The sequence below is a fragment of the Prinia subflava genome, chromosome 1 (genome assembly GCF_021018805.1).
Source record: "Prinia subflava isolate CZ2003 ecotype Zambia chromosome 1, Cam_Psub_1.2, whole genome shotgun sequence".
Lineage (NCBI taxonomy): Eukaryota > Metazoa > Chordata > Aves > Passeriformes > Cisticolidae > Prinia > Prinia subflava.
This window is the reverse complement of record NC_086247.1, coordinates 16,298,997-16,321,030: the sequence shown is the minus strand read 5'-3', so window position 1 is coordinate 16,321,030 and position 22,034 is coordinate 16,298,997. Positions and strand designations below refer to the sequence as shown.

At 36.3% G+C, this 22,034-nt stretch overlaps 1 protein-coding gene across 3 annotated transcripts in view; it reads right to left on the bottom strand.

Annotated features, from left to right (window-relative positions):
* The window catches only part of CSMD3 (CUB and Sushi multiple domains 3), a 585,345-nt gene that overhangs the window by 159,521 nt on the left and 403,790 nt on the right, over positions 1 to 22,034 (bottom strand). For all 3 annotated transcript variants that reach the window (XM_063423509.1, XM_063423591.1, XM_063423676.1), the window contains 3 exons: positions 16,457 to 16,595; positions 14,113 to 14,300; positions 3,369 to 3,563 (listed from right to left, as the gene is read on the bottom strand). In XM_063423509.1, the coding sequence (XP_063279579.1) occupies positions 3,369 to 3,563; positions 14,113 to 14,300; positions 16,457 to 16,595 (522 nt within the window). The remainder of the gene's footprint in view (positions 1 to 3,368; positions 3,564 to 14,112; positions 14,301 to 16,456; positions 16,596 to 22,034) is intronic.

The window sequence follows — 22,034 nt, the reverse complement described above, 5'->3', positions numbered from 1 at the left end:
CTTTGCATGGAGGGGGAATAATGAGTGTGCTCATACAGAAAAGGGTCTGTAATGTGAGGTTTATAGGTCAAGGTACACTCAGGTGCTTGCTCTTCTACTTAGGAATCTAACAGCTAAATTTTTACGCATACGTCCCTCCAAAATTGAGTTTCTTGTATGCTTTTAGTGCAAACATTACTGCTTCCAAACAGTCTCTTCAGATATTTCAGTAGATCCAGTATTTTCTGTGTTGCTGCTCTAAGTCATACCCTGCTGATCAAACAAGCATATTAAATCCTGTTAATGTAGTCCAGATGCAATTGGAAAAATTGACCTTCTTAACAAGTTCTTTGAAACCCCCTTGACAACCTTTTAAGAAGCCTGTCTCTCTCCACTGACTACATGAAAGGAAAGCTTGGAATGGTAAAGCAATGGACATAACTTTGTGAAAAATGGGAAATGGAAGCTTGGGAACAAAAATTAAGTAGTCAGAAGATAGTTCAATATCAATAAAATAAAATCCTTTATAATTTTTTCAAAATACCTTCAATTGTTTTTTCAAGTTTTGCTATTAAAAATCAACCTTTCAGAGTACTTAGAATTTAAATAGCATTTTTGTATTCAAAACCAAATCCTAATTGATTTCAATTCTACTTCTAAGTAGTCAGGTCACTGTCTATGTGATTCTACAAAACAAACATGCTGTTCTGGGCAAAAAGAAAGTGAGAAATGCTTTATAAGAAATCAACATATGAGAAATTTAAGTAAAGTATGTTGCTTAAGTAGTTAAAATGACCATTACTTTGGAACTATAAAACAGAGAAAAAGAGACTCTAATTAACAGTAACATTCAGCTTCATTAACTGCAGGAATATCTGGCTTTTGCAGTTGCCCAACTTATTCCTCATTCAGATTTTGAAATAGATTTAAATAACAGCTTTTTGTATGGTCAGTATGTAAAAAGTGCATAAAAATGTGAGCTATAAAGCCTCTGATTAAGTAAACAATGTTGAATGATTTATGAAAAAGTTGTCCGCATTTCCTATGTTACAAAACAATAAGCAGTAAGATTATGCTATTCTGTGCATATCTGTCTCCTATCCTAACAGTTTTCAGATATAAACCTGATCTGAGCTGCCTCAAACAGCCATAATAAGTTAATATAGATCAAAAGAAACCAAAATAATACTCTGAATTGGTTACCACACAAAAAAGTGAATAAATCATAGGCACAGGCATATTCTCATAGGCAGTTATGAAAATATTGGATATTTTTAGATATATCTTACAGATTGAGTTATTTTGAAGCCTGGATTCAAATATTCCAAGGATTCAACAACATACTGTAATGAAATGTAATAAAATGTTTTAGTGACCAATAAATTATTTCTTCTTGTAGGAACAAGGTTTTCACATTCAGTTATGAACATGATTTCCCATTACTGGGTTTTTTGCTATTCTGTAAAACAATTGTTGTTTGCTACTAAAAATTGTTGTTTATTATTTAAAATTACCTATAGTTGCTGAAGCTGAGAGAAGTACTTAATCATTGTCTCTGTCATACTAATAATGCATCTGCATATGTTCATTGCATCCCTTTCTTAACATCCATAGTGAAATACCTTAGCATATTAGCCTAGATAACCTTAGCATCTGTTCAATTTTTTTCTTGTAACTAATTGACTAACTAAATAAACTCCCCCTATACACTAAGGTGGTAATTTATATCATATTTCACTGTAATTCTATCAGTTTCGATGCAGCTGCAAAAATACAAACTGCAGAATGAAGGAATCTGATTTCTACTATGCAAATTTTATTGTGTAGGTGAGATTGGTTTTCAGGAGCTAAATTCAGCTCTCAAACTGTTTCTTCCAGCTCTATAACTTAAAGCTAATTAACTGATATAATCTTTCTTATATCTATATAAAAGTTCTTTATTTCTTGAGGTAAATCACACAAAAGTGGAAAGCATAGAAAACGTGGTCAAAATATAATGTAATATATCACAGCAACATAACTACAAAGCTCCATTGACTCTTAACTGGAAGAAAAAGCAATACAAGGAAAACAGGTGGAAACATCTATTCTGTGCCATCATATGCTGAAGAAGTACGGGGTTTGTCATCTTTGAAATAAAGCTTTGTTCATCCAAGAAACAGAATGGTCCAGTTGGAATCAGTGACAGACATCCACTACTACCTTTACAATAAAATTAACTTTTTCCCATTAATTTCAATGGCAGTACTTTCAAGCAAAACATTCTCCCTTTACTGAACATTAGAACAGACAGCACTTGAAGATTACTAAGTAGTTCATAAATGACACTCTAGACAAAATTATTCTGTCACTAAAGTATGTTTTTATCTTTCATTACCTACCAAAAATACCTTTCAAAAAGAGGAAATCTTTCCCCTATTGTACATAACAACCTGCCTCACCAACTCCTCTCTGAAAAAAAACCCATTCATCCCTCATTTTAAAATCAGAAAAAAATATTTGACTTCTAATGCAGAGAGTTTAGAAGTTTGAACAAACTTCCAAAAATTTTCAAGGGCCAGTGTCTCAATTTGATGCCACTGAGTTTTGGAATTCAGTACTATGATGGTTTTGGTAGATAATGAAAATACTGGACTTCTTCAAATGCTTATAGTATTGGATATTCTTCTGATTTGAGAATTTTTATTTTGTTGGTTTTGTGCTCAATCTTACAGAATATATGACTGTTCACAAAGTTAAAATTGCAAATGTCTATCAATTTCTGTTAGGAAATCAGTAAAATAAAAATTTTAATATTTTCTTAGTTTAAATCTGAAAATGCTTATGCTTGAGACCATCAGTGGTCATACAACTAAAGTCAGACAAATCTTGAAATGAGCAGACTTCATATCTGTAAAAGTTTAAATAATTGGATCTTTCCTGCATTTCAAGGTTTAACTTTTTCACAGACCACAGGCCCAAGAATTTAAGTCCTGTAATGTGGTATATACAAAATATTTCATCTGCATGTTTTCAAAACCGGTAGTAACAAAAAGAAACAAACGTATTACGACATCCAAAGTATACTTGCTGTTGTATTTAAATACATATATATGGTATATATCTCTATATTCTGCTGTAAGTTAATTCAAGAACACATGTTGACATGGAGAATGACATTACTATAAGCTCTATTCACAATAACAACACTATTTATCCAATGTTAATAAAAACTGGAATCAATAGTTTCCTGAGTTGTCACATATCTATTTTATTACATATATCATTGAAAAGGTTTTTTTTCTCAAAGAGAATATTATTAAAATAATTTCCAATTTTTCACTTGTTTCTTCCCTATTACAAAGCAAGAGTAATGACAATGGAAAATAAATGACAAAACCTGTTCTTACCATGACAGCTGGGGAGGGCTCTGTTCCATCCAGGTCTTCCATCATCTCCCATGATACACGTTAGTGTAGAGTACCCCTGCAGAACATATCCTGCATCGCAGTAATACGTAACAGTGGAACCCAGTTTATAATCCATTCCAAGTCTTGTTCCATTCATGATATTTCCAGGATCAAAACAAGACTCACGAAGTTTTGCTGTAGAGGAAACAAGTGGGCATATAATTCTGAATCTAATCCAAAATGAATACATAACAAAATAAATAAAAATATATAATCTAAATATTTCCTGGAGTTCTCTTGAGGCGTTCCTTGAGCACCCTGTAGAACCTGGGGTTTTTTTAAGACTTTCCATCAAATGTTTTCTCTTCTTCATTTTAACAACTGTACAAATTACTATATAATGACATAAACAATGTCTTTTGTCCTTAAGATAATTCCTATAATGCTCATTTCTTTTTTCAGGATTCATTCTGATCGATTTATGTAGTTAGATTAGTTAGATATATGGACATTTTTCCATTAGAAATACATCCTAGTTTTAAAATCTGTGGTGTGAAAACTGATAAATGGAGAAAATCAATACGAACAATTTGCTGAAAAATAAGAATTTTGCAAACAAGAATGTCTTCAAAATCAATAAACCTCAAATTAGTTTCTATATAGATGGTATGATAGAATATTGTCATATACATATTTATTCCTCAATGGAGGAAAAAATATTCCCTAAATGTATCACATTTTTTATCATTTATAGCTATTTGTTTCAAATTATCAAAATCTATTCAAACATATGCATACACTTTTATATTTGCTTCCCTTTTACTTATATAATGTGAATACCAATGTCCAGTGACACACAGAACAAAAATAAATACTCAACACTTCTAATTAACAACGTTATCATGCAAAAGTTGAGAAAAGTAAAACATTAGGAAAAAAATGTAATTTCCTTTAAGGAAAAAACAGTAAATGTATTAAGTAGAAGCTGGAGTATAGCAGACTATTTTGTGCAGTGCAGGATGGAGTCTGCAATAATACATTTTATCAAGCAGAAGATGGAAATTTCAGACTTTCTTTAATATTTAAGGATGTTGTGGAGAAAATCAATAGGGAACGCTTCTTAATTTTCTACAAGACCAGCACAAGCTTTCAAATGCATAAAAAAAGGTTTATTTACCAGGCATATTTGCACTGTGGAACTTTTTGCTACAGGTAGGTATGGTTGCCAAAAGACTAATATGAACTTTGAACATCCTGGAAGGCTTTTAAAGAGTTTTTTATAAAACAACACTTTATCTGATCCTGTCAATACCTAAACCGAAGTTTCTGAAAAATTACAGATAAGCAGGAACAATTATTGTTTATTTATCATTTATGTAGTTTGGCCACACATAAACTACTGGTCACTACCAGAGCCAAAATAATGAACTTAGTAAATCCCTTAAGGCCACTTTTATGTTGTAGTGTTACTGAGAGGAGATAAGTAATTATGTTGTGTTTATATTTGAAGAAGGAAACACAGAATAATTCTTTTGAATTTTCAATTTCACATCTTCCAAAAGAATGTCAAGCTCTCCTAATGTGTTTAAAAATTTATTAAAAAATATTTGCATATATAATCTATAGAGAATGATTCTGATATGAAAAACAGCATGATAACAAAAAAATAATTACAATACAACTTAAATCATTAGGAACAGGAAGTAGGTATTCACATTGATTCATATAGGTAGTTGTAGTTTGTTGTCTAAAACTCATTAACACTCTTTCAAAAATTTGGACAGACAATGAAAAGTCAAAAGATGCAATTTACAAGAAAGTCTATAAGATATCACACAGATATTAATAATTATTATGTAAGCCAACCACACTTTCATTTGAGAAGTCTAGCAGGATTTAGGGCAAATTTCAAATTCTTTCAAGTCTAAATTATCAAACTTAGGGGGAAAAAAGGATAATTTAATTTAGGATTATAACTAATATTTTATAAAATCAATACAATATAATTTTTCTTCTTATTGAAACAATATTGATATAATTGTATTGACTCATAATCGCTATTGTGAGATCGTAATTCTTGAGTTTATAACAAAAAATAATTCAAAATGTTTCAAAGGTACTCTAGAAGGTACACAGATGAAGCAGATACTACTAGATAAAAAAATAAGGAGAGAAAAAATAAAGTAATCTATTATGTGTGGTGCATAAATCAAAAACTGAGAAAAGAATGATCTGTCATAGCACAAATTATCTCTAGGGAAAAAATACACCCCTGTAATTTTCTTTTCCCCCAAAATTATAGTTGTGACAGGCTTCTGAAACTGCTGACTAAACAGTAAAAATGTCACTATAGAAATACAGTTTCTTAATACCAATTCTGAAAAATAAAGCCTGAAATACAAAGCATCTTAAAACTACTTTTGCAAAACTGGAGGAACTGCTAAGTGAACTTGTAGAAAAAGTTAGTTGAATATGCTGGAATGTATGAAGAATAATCAAATGAGGCAAAAGGATTCTTCAGATCTGCCTGAGAACCAGTCAAAAAAAGAACAAGAGGACTGTTTCAGCAAATTTGTAAGTACTCCCAGAAGACTGGAAGGAAACCCGGAACATCAGGGTTCTTCACCACTGGCGTCACGTCGCTCCGACTGAGGACAAGAAGACATTGATGATCCCTGTAGCCCTTCCCCTTTTTTTCCCTAAGAACATTACTATCGTTAAGCTAAAAACACTTAAGGGCAGTGACAGATTTAGCAGAACATCAGAGAAAATGTTTTTTTATTACAAAGATTTTTTTCAGTAGGGGCATTAAAAATTTATTTTCTGTAATAAGTAGGTGGGATTTTTTTTTTTTTTTTCATTAGGCAGTTCAGATTTGGGTTACAGTAATGTTACATTTTTAGCTGTGCCTACCAGGTGTCAATTACTTCTGTACATAACAAAATTTTGCAACAAGCTTCATAGAAACCAGCATTTACTTCTCTGGTAACATTGTCACACCCCTGGATCAAGTAAGGCTCTGAAATACAGGCTGAAAACAGAGGCACATGCTGTTTCAATCTCAAGTGCAACCTGGAAGTCTCTGTTGAATAACATAGAGTAATGATGCCGAAATCCTGATGAAAACTAGTATCTCAGTGCATGGAAAACAGTATTGAAAGCCAAGAAAAGCAAGTGCTTTGCCCATAATGTCATGATTTACCGCTCCATCCCTAAGTTTCAGAGAATAAAGTCATAAGAAACTTCTTGGAGATAATGCTATAGATATACAAAATGATAGCAAGCATTCCATAATTATTCTCCAGAGAACTTAATAGAACTAATAAGCTTTTCCTCCATTATAACATAGATACGAAGTGAGGGAGAGATTATGGGAATAAAATTCAACCAGAGACATGGTTACAGATCAGACCTGGGACATGGGTAAGTCTGAGACTTGGATCTGAAAAATATGGCCCATCAATGAAGTATAATTTGAGTATATTGTCACTTAAAATAGGATAGGTGTACATATAGGGCACAACTGTATCAGTTACAATTTGTATGAAAAATTTAAGTTCATCAAATCAGAAAAATTTAGGTTGAAAGAGATATAGTACAACTCCCATGTAAATCAGGGCCAATTTGATTAGATTACATAGGTCTTTTTGCAGTCCAGTTATGATTTTGAAGGATTCCAATGACATCATCTAAGGGGAAGCAGTTCCAATGTTTGACTAATTTCGGAGTGATTATTTTTTCTTAATATGTAATTGAAAATTCTCTTATGTCAACTTGTCAGTCCATTAGCTCTCAGCTTATCACTATGAGCACCTGAGAAGACTTTGGCTCTGTCTTTTTAACATGCCCTTGGAACACTCCCTCCTTAGGAGTGTTCCTAATGCTTCCCTGCCTGCCCATGGGAATGAATTCCTTATATCACTCTGCATGCGTGTACAGCTCTTGTTTTCTATATTAAACTGCCTTTATGTCAACCCATGCGATTTCTCACTTTTACTCTTCTTTCCCCCATCCTGCTGGAAACTGGAGCAGCCATTTTCCTGGAAAAACACCCTTTTGTGATTTATTTTCCTTGCAGCTCACATTCCCATGTCTCTAGGACTGAGGCTGATATTCTGCCTCACTTTCTTGTATTCTCTCCATATCTAGTTTATCCAGTGATTGTCCCTCCACATTTTCCCAGGTTTTTACTGCCAATGAGATGACATTAATTGAGCTCTGTAAAAACTTACAGCAGTGGATCATTTGCACTAGACTTTTTTTTCCTTGGATAACTGCTCAGTATCAAGGTCATCATAAATCACCTCCAGCATGGCTAAGTCCTTCAGGTACAGGATACTTCTCCTCATGGTGGTCCATTTGCCTGAATGGATTGTAACATTTTCTTAGAAGAGATACCTTTTCCTCATGCCCGGAGGGAGTCACCTTCAGAGGCTGAGGGCTTGTGACACATTTTCAATCAGTTTGTCAATGCCTCCTTCTCTATAAAGGGATCCCAGGTGCTGGACTTTTCCCTCTGATTCCAGATTACTGACTCTGTTAACTGAGCATTGGCGCAGCCAAAGTGCCTGTTTGCTGATTGTATGGTAACTGACTTGTTTATGAGTTCTTCCTCTTCCTCCTCCTCTTGTGATGGCCATTTGTAGTAGCCCTCTTCATCCACTTCCTCCTCCTTTGCCTTCTTACTAGGGATTTCTTTCCTAACCAAAAACGCTGATGTTTGCATCCAGTATTTCTGTTTGTCTGTAGGAATGACTGATACCAGAATGGGTTGTTCCTCTGGTTCAGCTGCAAAGCCTATCACTGCAGCTGGAGTACCCAGAGTGCCCGTTGTTTTGTTGTCAGATCCAGAGACCTCCTCCACTTGAGGATAGTGGATTGTGTTGAATAGGGCTTGCTAGGCCTGGGCCAGGTGCCAGCACATTGCAATGATTTGTATCTCTCTGGAATTGCGAGTGTGACCAGATACTTTCCTCAAATATTTTAGTAGTTTTTCAGCATTCTACACTTACTCAGGGCTGAACTACCATAACACTGGAGGTGCCCACTGTCCTTGGTACTTGCGTACAGTTCCCCATGTACCCTGTAATTTGTAGTGATGCAGCTTCAGGGAGGATCTCTGGGCAGTTTTCCTAAATAATTGTTTAACCTCAAAACCTGAAACACATGCAGGAGACATAGCAATATGAATACACTGGTTTGAACATCTCAAGGATTTCAAAATTCTCAAGAGCTATTGAAATCAGCCTGGAGGAGAATGAAAAGGTGAAGAGGAAAGGAAAGGTGAAGAAGTGGGGCAAGTGTTCCTCCTTATCTGGCCCATAGATTGGTTCACTGAGGAGAAAAGATAAAGGTTGTGATTTTTAATAGTTTTCAAGAGGTGGTTCCCGAGAAGTACAGATATGACAACAATACTGAGCAAAAATATCAGATTAGTATCACAAACAGGAATTATTTTATCTTGAGCCAGTGTTACACAGTCCATCAAAGTTATATCCTTAATCCAGTCCCCAGAGATAACAAAAGAAGAATATATAAAGAAGGTAAGCCGTTACGTAACCCAATTCTCAGAACAAGCACAACAACTCCGACTCCAAATAAATCAACATTGTGACCAGTGACTATAAAATTAACATAATGAATGTTTAAAACAATTTTGTTCTAACACACTCAGGTCAGACCTGAAGTCAACTTGCCAAAAAGACTGTTGAGTTTTAGCCCAAGTCAGCAACTAAGGACCACGAAACTGCTCACTCAGTGGGATCCACTGTGGTATGGGGAGAGAACTGGAAAGGTTAAATTGGGATAATTTATAGATTGAAAGAAGAATGGTTTAATAGTTTAAATAAAACGTAATAATAATAATAATAATAATAATAATAATAATAAAAATTTAAAATAGAGACATATAAAACCCCAGAAAAACAAGTTATGTAAATGAAAAACAATTGCTCATGACCAACTGACTGATGCCCAGACAGCACCTAAGTAAGCTCCTCCAGGCCAGAATATCACGCTGGAAAGTTGGGGTCAGCTGTTGCAGCTGTGTTCCCTCCCAGCTTCTTCTGCTTCCCCAGACTCCTCACCAGCAAAGCAGCATGAGAATCTAAGTCCTTGACACAGTGTAAGTACTTGCCAGCAGCAACCAAAACAGCATGTTTTCCATGTTATTCTCATCCTAAATCCTAAATACAGCACTATACCAGCTGCTAGGAAGAAAAATAACTCAGCTAAAACCAGAACGCTTTGTTCAGGGCTCCTGTCAATCTGATTCTATAACCTCATAAGATCCTTTGAGTAGCACTGACGTATCCCTCCAAACTGATGCTGTCCATAAATTTGGTCTGTCCCATCAAACAGGTTGTTAACAAAGAGAATACTGGCTGCATTGCTAATCACAATTAATACTAGCCAAGTGTCTCAGCTCAGCAGTCAAGCTGATTTTCCTCCCATGTTATTTACAGAATAATAGAAAAGAACCACAGCACCACAGAATTATTTTGGATGGAAAAGACCTCTAAGCTCATTGAGCCCATCTGTAAGCCCAGTCCACCACCAAACCATGTCCCTCAGTGCCACATCTCCACGTCTTTTAAATACTTCCAGGGATGGGGATTCTACCACTTCCCTGGCAGCCAGTTCAGTGACTGACAGCCCCTCTCACGAAGACTCCCTTTCCTTAAATTCAATCTAAATCTTCTCTGGTGTAACTTAAGCCCATTTCCTCTTGTTCTATTTCTTGTTAATTGTGAGAAGAGGCTAACCCTCTCATCACTATAATCTCCCCTCAGGTAGTTGTAGAGAATGCAAGGAAAGGAAGGAGACTATACAACCCAGCTCCCTCAGCAACTCCTCCTAAAACTTGTACTCTGGACCCGTAACAAGCTCCATTGTTCTCTTTCCATACTCCATGCTCAACATCTTTTCTGTAGTGAGGCACCCAAAACTGAACACAGAATTCAAGAAATGGTCACCAAGTAAGAGATCTTACTATACACCTAAGTTAAGCAGTGCAGAGGAACATTTATCAGATATTCCCAGTAAAAATGGGATAATTCACTAAGCAAACTGACTATCTGCTTAAGGGATTTTGAGCTGTCCAAATTTCATAATCCTTGAAATTTTATATGAATTGAAATAGTTCCTTCTGTTTATGTATCTTTTCTTCAAAAAGAGATGTTGAAATGCATATTCCCATTATTCTGGGAAAAGCAGGAGATACAACTCTCTCAGGTGAACAGGGAAAATTAGGATTAGGTTGATTCCATTCTCCAGCTTCCTCCACTTACATATACACACATAAACACATACCTGCATCCTCCCATTACTTAGATTTTCAGTTCCTTTAAAAATGTGCTGACAGCTACAGCATTTTTCTGGCACTGTGACTCTTTGAAGCAGAGAAAGATATCTTAGTGGCACACATGGCCTATCAGTAATGTTAGAAATAGTATTCTGCCTTGACTATAAAGTGTCCTGTCCCTCTGTTGAAGAGAATTTGGGGGGGGTTGTATTTGATATATTTCTGAGATGAAAATAAAGGGCAAGCATGGCAATAATTTATTTGAGAACTGTTTATTCATAAAGAAAGACAAGCGTTACTACCGAAGTGGAACAGAAAAGGGAACAAAGAGGGGACAAGAGAGATGGAGAGAGAAACAAAACATGGAGACAGACCATTACTGCTGTACCCCTGGCACCCTCACAGCGTGTGCTGCAAGCTGCAGTGAGTCTGCGTAGAACCCGGGCGGGCCGGGCGCGATGTGTGAACATTACCCTGCTTCATGTCTCTCCCATTGGTGAAGAACAGGCTCTGTCTCTCCTGTCGGTGAAGAACAGGCTGTGTGTTTTCCATTGATGAAGAACAGGCTGTGTCTCTCCTGTTGGTGAGACCAGGCTGTGTGTTTTCCATTGGTGAAGAACAGGCTCTGTCTCTCCCATCAGTGAAGAACAGGCTGTGTCTCTCCCGTTGGTGAAGAACAGGCTGTGTGTTTTCCATTAATGAAGAACAGGCTGTGTGTTTTCCATTGGTGAAGAACAGGCTGTGTGTTTTCCATTAATGAAGAACAGGCTGTGTGTTTTCCATTGGTGAAGAACAGGCTGTGTGTTTTCCATTAAGGAAGAACAGGCTGTCTCTCCCATTGGTGAAGAACAGGCTGTGTCTCCCATCGGTGAAGAACAGGCTCTGTCTCTCCCGTCGGTGAAGAACAGGCTGTGTCTCTCCCGTTGGTGAAGAACAGGCTGTGTGTTTTCCATTGATGAAGAACAGGCTGTGTCTCTCCCGTTGGTGAAGAACAGGCTGTGTGTTTTCCATTGATGAAGAACAGGCTGTGTTTCTCCCATTGGTGAAAAATAGGCTGTGTGTTTTCCATTGGTGAAGAACAGGCTGTGTGTTTTCCACTGGTGAAGAACAGGCTGTGTCTCTCCCGTTGGTGAAGAACAGGCTGTGTGTTTTCCATTGGTGAAGAACAGACTGTGTTTCTCCCGTCGGTGAAGAACAGACTGTGTTTCTCCCGTCGGTGAAGAACAGGCTGTGTCTCTCCCGTTGGTGAAGAACAGGCTGTGTGTTTTCCATTGATGAAGAACAGGCTGTCTCTCCCATCAGTGAAGAACAGGCTGTGTGTTTTCCATTGATGAAGAACAGGCTGTGTGTTTTCCATTGATGAAGAACAGGCTGTCTCTCCCATCAGTGAAGAACAGGCTGCCATGGCCACGGGCGCACTCCTGCAGCAGCTGTGCTCTCAGGGCTGGGGTGCCGGCAGGGTGGAGGCAGCTGCTCCGTCGGCAAACAGAGAAGCAGTGGGGTGCTGTGGGGTCGAGCTGCCTCAGGGAGGTGGCAAAAGCAGGGCAGGATGGGGGGACAGGACAGAGAGGCAGTGAAGAAGCAGGTCTGCAGGGAGAAAAAGGTGGGGAGCGGGGGGGCGAAGGCGGGGTGAGAGGGTCCAAGATGACTTCCCAGGCAAGGCCTGCTCCTTTCAAGAAACCCAGAAAATGTGTCCCTAGTTGTGTTGCTGTTAACTGTGTTTATGTGCTAAGGCTCCTCCCATAGCTTGATTTCCCAGGATTTTTTTCTCAGCCATCCAGGGATCTATCCCCTGGCAAGAGGAGTCATTTCCAGCCTGATCGTGCAGGCTTCCTCTGCCCTGCTTGGCTGCCAGGCGAAGCCTGCCCAGAGGTATAGACCCCAGAGTAACTTTTCCCCTCATGTATAACATATGTTGAGGCTTAAATAAAAATCAGATTGGTCAATTTCACAAAGTACAGCAGTTAATTTCTTTGTTTAAACTTAGAACAAGAATTCGAAAAGACTGTCTCCCTAATAAATATCTTTAACACTTGGACTGGTGGAAAGAAGAAACACTTTGATTCCATGACACAAGAAGAAAACGATTTGACTCTTTAAAAATAATTTCTTTTCTTGTTCTTCAGAAGTTCTGTGATCCTGAATCACTTCCTATAGCACTTCCATCTGCATTTATTATTTTTCAATTTAGTTGAAAAGAAGAAAAATATATTTAAGTGAACTGAAACACTTCATACATCTGGGCTTACCATCAGTATGGTTGAGACATATGTTTAACTTTTCAGGACTAGCTGATATTGTGGAGACAACTACCTTGACATCTGTAGAATACAATTACTGTAGGAAAGTATAAGGAGGCTTCATGGGCATTTTTCTTTCCCTTCTATACCTTTGCACTTACTAATTGCTCTCAGAATAAATGGAGAAGAAAACACCAAGGAGGTTTATACCACCCCTATTTTCTTTCTGATTGTCTTTACAGAATATTTTCATATTCATTTAATAACAAATATTTCTGTTTCCCAAGCCATGCAAAGGCAGTTATGAAGATTCCTATTGATTATATATTTTGCAAGTCTATGTTTTCTTTTTTACTGTGCTATGACCTCAGATAGATCTGAGATGGATGGATAGCTGTGATCTATCATATAAAGGTCTAGCCTAATTAATTTTTATTTTCAATATTGGACTCCTAGATCCTAGCATGTCATTTCATCTTACAGGACCTTAAATGCACCTAAATCATGATCTGTAAAATAAAATATATATTCAATTCTGGATAATATCTCTCTATATATGCTGTTAAGTTATGGCACTGCACCATTATTTTGAAACCTGCAAACTGCTGTCTCTTACTTTTTCATAGAATCATAGACTCAAAGAACAATTTAGGTTGGAAGGGTCATTAAAGATCATCTACCTCCAAATGCTCCTGCCATGAGCAAGGAACCTTCCTCTAGATCAGGTTGCTCAGAGCTGCATCCATCCTGGTTTTGAACACCTCCAGGGATGGAGAGTCCACAGCCTTTCTGGGTACCTTGTTCCAGTGTCTTACCACCCTCATAACAAAGAATTTTTTCTTAACATCTAATCTAAATCTGCCCTCCTACAGCTTAAGGCCATTCCCCATTGTCCTATTACTGCATGCCCTCATGAAAAGTGCCTGCCCAGCCTTCTTGTAAGTCTACTTCAAGCACTGAAAGCTTCAAACATTGAAAGGGATCATATATTCAACCTTACAGGTGAACAAAAATCATACTAGAAACTTTATTTTAAGTTACTAATCCTATAACACTGTACTTGTATGAATAGATTATTCATATTATCATATTCTCAGAATAAACAAAGATGTTACCAGGCAGAAAATTATGGGAAATTAAACCAAAAATTTTACTCATGCATTGAACTTTGTAAATATACAAGAAAAATAATTTTACTTACCTTTGTACTCCAGGTGGAATCCAGTAAAACTAACAGATCCATCACTCCGAAAAGCCAGATGCATGGTATTTGAACTGCTCTCTATCCTCTCTGGCAGTTTGCTATCCTGAAAGCTCCCAATCAGTGGGCTGTTACTGTCTGGCCCATCATAGATATAAAGAAAATCATAATTTGGTTCTATACTGAAGCTAGAGAACAAAAAAGAGAAATGTCAGACGGAATACACTTTGCCTAACATTTTCACTCTTATTAGCTTAAATTTGAAATTTAATATCACTGTTTTAATAAAAGGAAAAAAAAATCCCTCCACTGTCAGAAAATATGGTTTGTAGAAGTGTTTTACCAGCAAACACAGAAATGCTATTTCTTTTGGCTCACAACATAGAAACAATAACTTCCTGCTACCCAGAAAATAAAGGAAATATTTTTAAACAGAGAAAAAAATTATTAACATATTTCTAAATTTTTAGAAAAATAAACAACCTAGACCCGTTGGAAGGCTTGGCAGAAATACTTTGTGATACAATGCACTCAGCTTCCAGCCAGCCTAACACTTTCAGAGAGTCAGAGGATGATCTTCACATATCTGTGAGTGCAAGAAGCATTTTGCCTATGATCAGTTTAAATAAAAAATGAGGTATTGAAACCTCACATTTTCTTCTGAACTAAATCATAGTTTGTTAACTAACGTAGTTAATTAAATTCAAACTTAATTTTAGTTAAGGGCAAGGAGATCAATTTCACCTGTAGGATTGTTCCCGTACAAAAAGAAAGTTTTCTAAAAAGGGATGTAGTAAAAGAATGAAAATCAAAACTATTATGTCTCTACTTGACAGTAGCCCCATAATAAAATATTTTAAAATAATCCAAAAGTTAAAAAAGGAGCTCTGTCAGGTCTTCAGGCATTGAAGACCTGATTGAGCTCCTTCTTTAACTTTTGGATTATTTAAAAAGTATTTCCTTATAAAAGAAATGGAAAAGTAAAAAGTCAACAGCTTTGATTATTAAAGTGCCATAGTTCATCTGGAGTTTAAAAGGATTAGCTGGAGTAAGTTCCACTCAAAAGACTATTTAACAGTACTCAGTGGAGTATTCAGTGTTTCTCACTCTAGATCCGTCTGTGTGTCATAAATGAGGCAATTCTCAGTAAAAATGCAATCTACTTTGACAAGACTAAGCTTCTGAGTTTCTATCAAAAATTCATAGCAACTGACCATATTTTGAGATTTTTTAATTTGGCAGTATTTGGGATCTATAAACTGTTCATAGTATCTGGAGTCACACTGCAAATTTTTTTTTGTTGTTTTTCCAAGATAGAGGATCTCATATCTAAATGCAGACTATTAAAAGCAGAATATTCTTAAATATATTGAGCTCATAATATTAAGCCAAATCAACAAAAGAAGTGCTAGTACACAATAGAAAGTTTCCTTACCAACTTAAAACATTCAGAAATCTCAAAAAAAGTAATTATACTGTTAATTACGTAAATATAGTTACATGATTAATTTCCTCAGGATGAATTCACAAAAGCACATGCTATGCTACTGAGCACCAAGAACAGACAACCAGATGACCTACCTCTCTAAAGAAGTCATCACGTGACTGGTCAGAAGAATACAGACACTATCACAGAACACCCAGCATAAAAACTTAAATTTGATGGGACATCACGAGTACCATTTTTACCTTTTCTGTGACATATTTCCTAGTTGGGATGCCTAATTTTCACATGTAACAGATGTATTAATTTACATCCTGTGTTACATACAGTGAAGGCAGCAAAAGTTCCTTTGTGAATTCTGTTAAGCTCAATTTAGTATTGTATTGTGATAAAAGAAAATTCTAGAACAGTTCCATTTAATAGCCAGAACATCAGGAAGTATCTTGAGTATCCTGAAATTATGTGGACTAATAAAACTAAATTTAAAGACTACTTTTGAAGTTTTGCCTACATAGCAGGTGGCACATACAAATAGATGAATTAATAGTTTTCATCATTAAAGACCATCCTGGTTACAGACGTTCCAGTGAGTTACTCCATGCTGCCTTCTCAGGAACTGAATCTTAGTTAAATTTAGCACCATCTATCCCCAACAGTAGCCAGTGTAAACAGAATGCTTTTAAGGAAACAGCAATGAGTTTCCAAGATCCACCTGTATGTGTATTGATGACTGACATTTTTATTGTAACTTTTAACAAAAATAATGATTACTAATCCCTTTCATAGTCACATTAAGTATACATATATTACCCTACAGAGATCCAAACAATAATAAAGTTATAATAATAAAGCAAGTAATAAAGTTATAAACATGACTAAAAAAATTAAGCAGCAGCTTACCTAATAAATGCTAATGATATAACATAGTCACTATTAACATTGATAGTCCAGTCACAATCTCTGCTGTGGGGATAAGGATGAGGGAAGTTTGGTGAAAGTATAAAACCTGATGAGCCAGTCAGGTTTCCTCCACAGGGAGCTGTGAATAAAAATAGATTGAACTTGAGAAAAGTAGGTAAGAGACAAAGAAGCAAGTAGCAGCAATCTGTTCACTGACATTTAGTCTCCTCCAAAATTTAAATAAGTGAGGTATTTACTAAGCTTCAATAGAAACAAACACAAAATATATTCACATTTTGCCTCAAACAAATACTAATATTACTATGTGAAATAGTTGGTTTTGAAATCTGTGTCCTTTTGCTTGCAGAACATTATTTCAAGGCTTTTCTGAATATACTGAGAACTTGGAAAATGTTCTGGCTACAAACATAAAAAGACTTAACTGGATAAGCTTTCCCCCTTTCTACTTCTTGTTAAAGGCATTCTAAGAGAATCTCCTTAGGCTATGAAACATGATATTTACATTGATAATGTAATTATTGCCTTTTCACCAGGTAACAGTGATTAGTAGTTCAGATCAAGATGGATATAATATTTAATCAAATCGCAAAATATTCAAGCAATTGCAGTTTTCAAACTCAGAGATAAATACAATAGCTTTGAGCACAATCAGAATAGAACAACCACGTTTTTCTATGTGACTTTGAGGTTCCCAAATATTGTTCAGTCCAGAAAAAGAAACAGTAAAAAAAGAAGAGGGTAAAATGAAATTTTGTTCTTCAGCATTCCTTATCTGAGACTTCATGCAGCAAGAAGAAAATATTCAGGTTTTCAAAAGATCTTGTTTGAAAGAACTTTTTAAAATGTTATTCAAAAGATTCCAGATAAGACTTATAAAGACTTACAATTTTGGAAGTTTTAGTTGTGCTAAGTGATCATCTGGGCCTAGGAAAGTAAATTGATTACTCATGTCTTCTGCAGCAGAGATTCTGTGAGCTCTAAGGTTATTTAAATCTTTTATAGAATCATATAGGTCATTGAGTCCAACCATAAACCTAACACTGCCAAGGCCACCACCAAACCATGTTCCTAAGTGTCACATTTACATGTGTTTTAAACGCCTTCAGCAACGGGGACTAAGCCACTTCCTTGGTCAGCATGTTCCAATCCTTGGTAACCCTACTGGTGGTGAAGAAATCTGTCCTTATATACAGTCTAAACCTCCCGTGGTGCAATTTGAGGCCATTTCCTCTCAACCTCTCATTTGTTACTTGGGTGAAGCAACAAACAACACACTCAATACAACCTACTTTCAGGTAGTTGTAGAGAGCAAGAATGTCTTCCCTGAGCCTCCTTTTGTCTAGGCTACCCAGTTTCAGCTTCCTCAGGTGATCTTCACAACGCTGTTATCTGGACCCTTCACCAGCGTTGTTGCCCTTCTCTGGACTCACTCTATTACCTCAATATCTTTCATACTGAAAGCCCAGAACTTAACAGAGGATCTGAATTGTGGCCTCACCAGCACTGAGTGCAGGGGGATGATCACTGCCCATGTCATGCTGGCCATATCTTGCTGATACAAGCCATTGGATTTCCTGACCTCTGGGCACACACTGGCTCATTTTTGCACCTGTCAACCAATGCTCCCAGGTCCTTCTCCACTGGGTAGCTTCCCAGCCTTTTGTCCCCCAAGCCTGGAGTGCTATATGGTGTAGTGCAGAACTCATCACTTCACCTTATTGAACCTTGTAGCAGTGGCCTTGGCCCACTGATCCAGCCTCTCCAGATCCCTCTGCAGAGCCTTTCCAACAGATCAACACTCCAGCACACCTTAGTGACACCTAAAAACTGAGAGTGCACTCAGTCGCCTCATCCAGATCATCATTTAATAAACACATTAAACAGGACTGGCCCCAGTACTGAGCCCTGGGGAACACCTCTAGTCACTGGCCACCAACTGGGTGTAACTCCCCTCACCCTGAGTCTCTGGGCCCAGCCATCAAGTCAGTAGCCACCCAGTGAGGAGTTCACCTGTCCAGCCTCCTGTCCAGCCTATGAACAGTCAGTTTCCCCCATGAGAATGATGTGGGAAACTGTGTCCAACACTACTAAACTCTGGATCACTAACATCCGCTGAGCAGGCATCCTTGTCATACAAGGAGATCAGGTTGCTCATGCAGAACCTTCCTTTCATAAACCAGTGTTGTTTGGGCCTGATCCTCTGGTTGTTCTCTATGTGCTGTGTGATTGCATTCAAGATGATTTGTACAGGTAAAGACGATATGTACAGGTATAATTCAACCTACAGAGAAATATACAGAGTATTTCCTAATACCATGAGAAATGCATCTAGCTCTGGGGCATCCAACACAAGAAAAACACCAACCCTTTGGAAAGAGTCTAGAGGACGTATCTCCTATGAAAACAGCCTGAGAGAGTTGGGACTGCTCTGCCTGGAAAAAAGACTCCAGGAGAACTTATGGTGCCTTTCAGTGCTTGAAGAGGGCCAAAAAAGAGAGCTGGAGGGGGAGTTTTCAAAAGGTCATTCAGTAACAGGACAAGGAGGAAGTGTTCTAACTTAAAGGTAGGTTTAGATCAGGTTTTAGGAAGAAATTCTTAACTGGGAGTGTGGTGAGACTTGGAGCAGGTTGTCCATGCAATTTTTGGATGCCTATCCCTGGAACTGTTCGAGGTCAGGCTGGATGGGGCTTTCAGAAATTTGATCTAATGGAAAGTGTCCCTGACATGGCAGGAGGGTGGGAATTAGATGGTCCAACCCAAACCACTCTGAGAATCTGTGATTCTATGAATTAACTCACAGGTCATTTATGAATTCAAGTAAAGCAAGTAGAACACTTAAGTAGATTAACATATCCACAGTCACAGTACATATGAGTATAGCCTTTCTATGTTTTACATATCCATTTATATTAAAATGGAGTAATGAATAGCAAAATTAACTAAAAAAACCTCCAAAACAAACAACCAAAAATTAGAACCTTCATTTACATTTTGGTATTAAAATTGGTGATGAATCATGAAATCATTATTTTGTGTACAAACAGTTAAAAACAGTTAGAACCAGAAACAAGGCCTGGCTCTAGGAAGACAATAATGTCACATATTAATAGTACTAGCATATGCACAAAATATATATTCCAGACCCAGCACAATTTCTTTTGCTTTTTTTGACAATCGTCAAATATAATTTTTATCACAATAACATTTTCCCAGGTGTTTTCATTTGATAGATAAAATTCCATTGGCTACAAGGGAACAGATGGGAGAAATTTCGTTTAATGTGAAACTTTTGCTTAGTTTTACAATACAGATAATAACTGCAATTTTCTATTGTCAAAAAATTAAAATTTGTATTGTTTCTAATAAAAATATCTGCTGTTCGATGTTCCTTTGTCACCATTTCTAAATAAATAAAATTAAATTATTACAAAACAATACACATCTATGAATTGTAGAAGGGTTCACTGTAACTTTCTGTAACCTTGTTGAAGTGGAAGTTCATGTAGAAAAGGAACTGTGATGTTGTATGGAATGTAAAGGCTGCTCATCAGCTGGAACTAATGTTCTTCAGTATAATCCCGCACATTCCTCTTTTTCAGGTACTTTAATGGTTTAGGTTGCACTCCCTGCATATCCAAGGAATGAAATTGTGAAGAATACCAAAGAGGATATTTAGGTTATTCACTCTAACCAGGATTCACTGAAATGACCACTAAACTGTATGAGTCTGATGATATTTTTAAAGTATTCTGAACTGGCAAATGATACAAGGCAGTTAAATGCTATGTCCTTATTCCAGACTAAATTCTGACAATGTCTGCATTAATGATTCTTTCCTGAGGTCTTGATTTAGTTTAATTCCCTGTTAGTTAATTGCTAGAATATTTTCATATTAATATCTTCTTTCTTACATAAGAAAGAAGATACTAATTCTTTCTTTGTACACATCAGTAGTTACCTTTGCTGTTTACAGTGTTTCCCTTTAATCCTTCCCAAGGTCTGTTTATATCAAAAAGTAAATAAATGGAAAGTACACTAAGCTAGACAGACAGCCACAATATATTTTATTTCAAGTTATGTCATTAACAGCAGTAAAAAATAATAATAAAAAACATAACCTTCAACTTTTCAAAATATCTCCCAGACAGAATTTTCTTCATATAGAATGGTTTCAGATTAATTTTCAGTTCATAAGACAATAACTTGAGAATGTTAACATGATCTAATGAAAAATATTACTAGACTATATTTTCTTTTCCAGTTTACTATCTTCTCTAAACTTATTCATAGACCTTCTTTCTCTGTGTGTTTTAATTAAATTATTATGTTTCAGATTCAATAATTTTCTAAATTTAATGTGTAGAAAATTTTTATTGCCATGACCTTACTTGTAACTGAGGACAGATCAGCTCTGAAAACAAACAGAACACCTTTTACAGTATTAGCCATAGGAGGTAAGACTGAACAAATATAATAGCCCATGTAGAAAGAAAGACAAATGCCAAACACTATGAAATATATATATATATATATTATGTGTTATGCAGTAAAAACTAAATGTAGATTATGTGAGCCTTTCTTTATAAACCTCTGTGTAGACACAGTAGTAAGCAAGCACTGAGCCTTACTGGCTCTGTGCTGATCTCAGCATTCATTTTTGCTATGTAAAGAAGTACAGGTGGGGGGTGGTATTTAAAATCTATTTAATTTATCTAGGAGGCAAAAGAATCTTATTTCACAGTTTTCTGGCTTTTATTTATTTTATTTGTACATTGAATTACTTCTTAAGAAAAGAAATCAAATGCATGGTTTAATTTTTTTTCTTTCCTTTTGTTTTTTGTTTTTTGGGTTTCTTTTTCAAGACATAATAAAGAATCATAGAATGGCTTGAGTTTGAATGGAACTTTAAATATCATCTAGCTCAATCCCTCTGTGATGACCAGGGAAATCTGCAAATAGATAATGTTTCCCAGAATCATGTCCAGTTCCACCTAGAATGTTTCCAAGGATGGGATAAACACACCTCTCTGGGCAACCTGCTTCAGTGCTTCACCACCTTAACAGTAAAAAATGTCTTCCATATATCTAGTCTGAAGATTAATTTAAATAATCATAAAGAAATATGAAACAACTCCTGAACTTTTACTTCTTATTAGCTTCATATAGTTAATTTTGTGGAAAGCACCACTGAATTAACTGTTTAAAATAAAACCTTTTTTTATAGATATAAATATGATAAACAAGACCTTGTCTGAAACAAAATAGTAGAAACAAGTAAAACCAAGCCACAAGGAAAAAGTGAAAAAGAAAAAAAAAATTGACCCATGAATTTCTGAAGATAGTCTGAAACCTCTCAGTCTATGAGAGGTGAGACAGTCTATCCCTCTCCTAAATGTATAGTTAACCTGAATCCTGAAATTTCCTTTTGCATGCCAGAATTTTTAATGTCATCCCTGAGAAAACTAAGCAAATACAATCACTTAAGATTCTGGTATCTAAGCAAGATTGGATCCAGAAAAATCTTTGGGATGGAAAACATGTAGCTATTTTGTGCAGC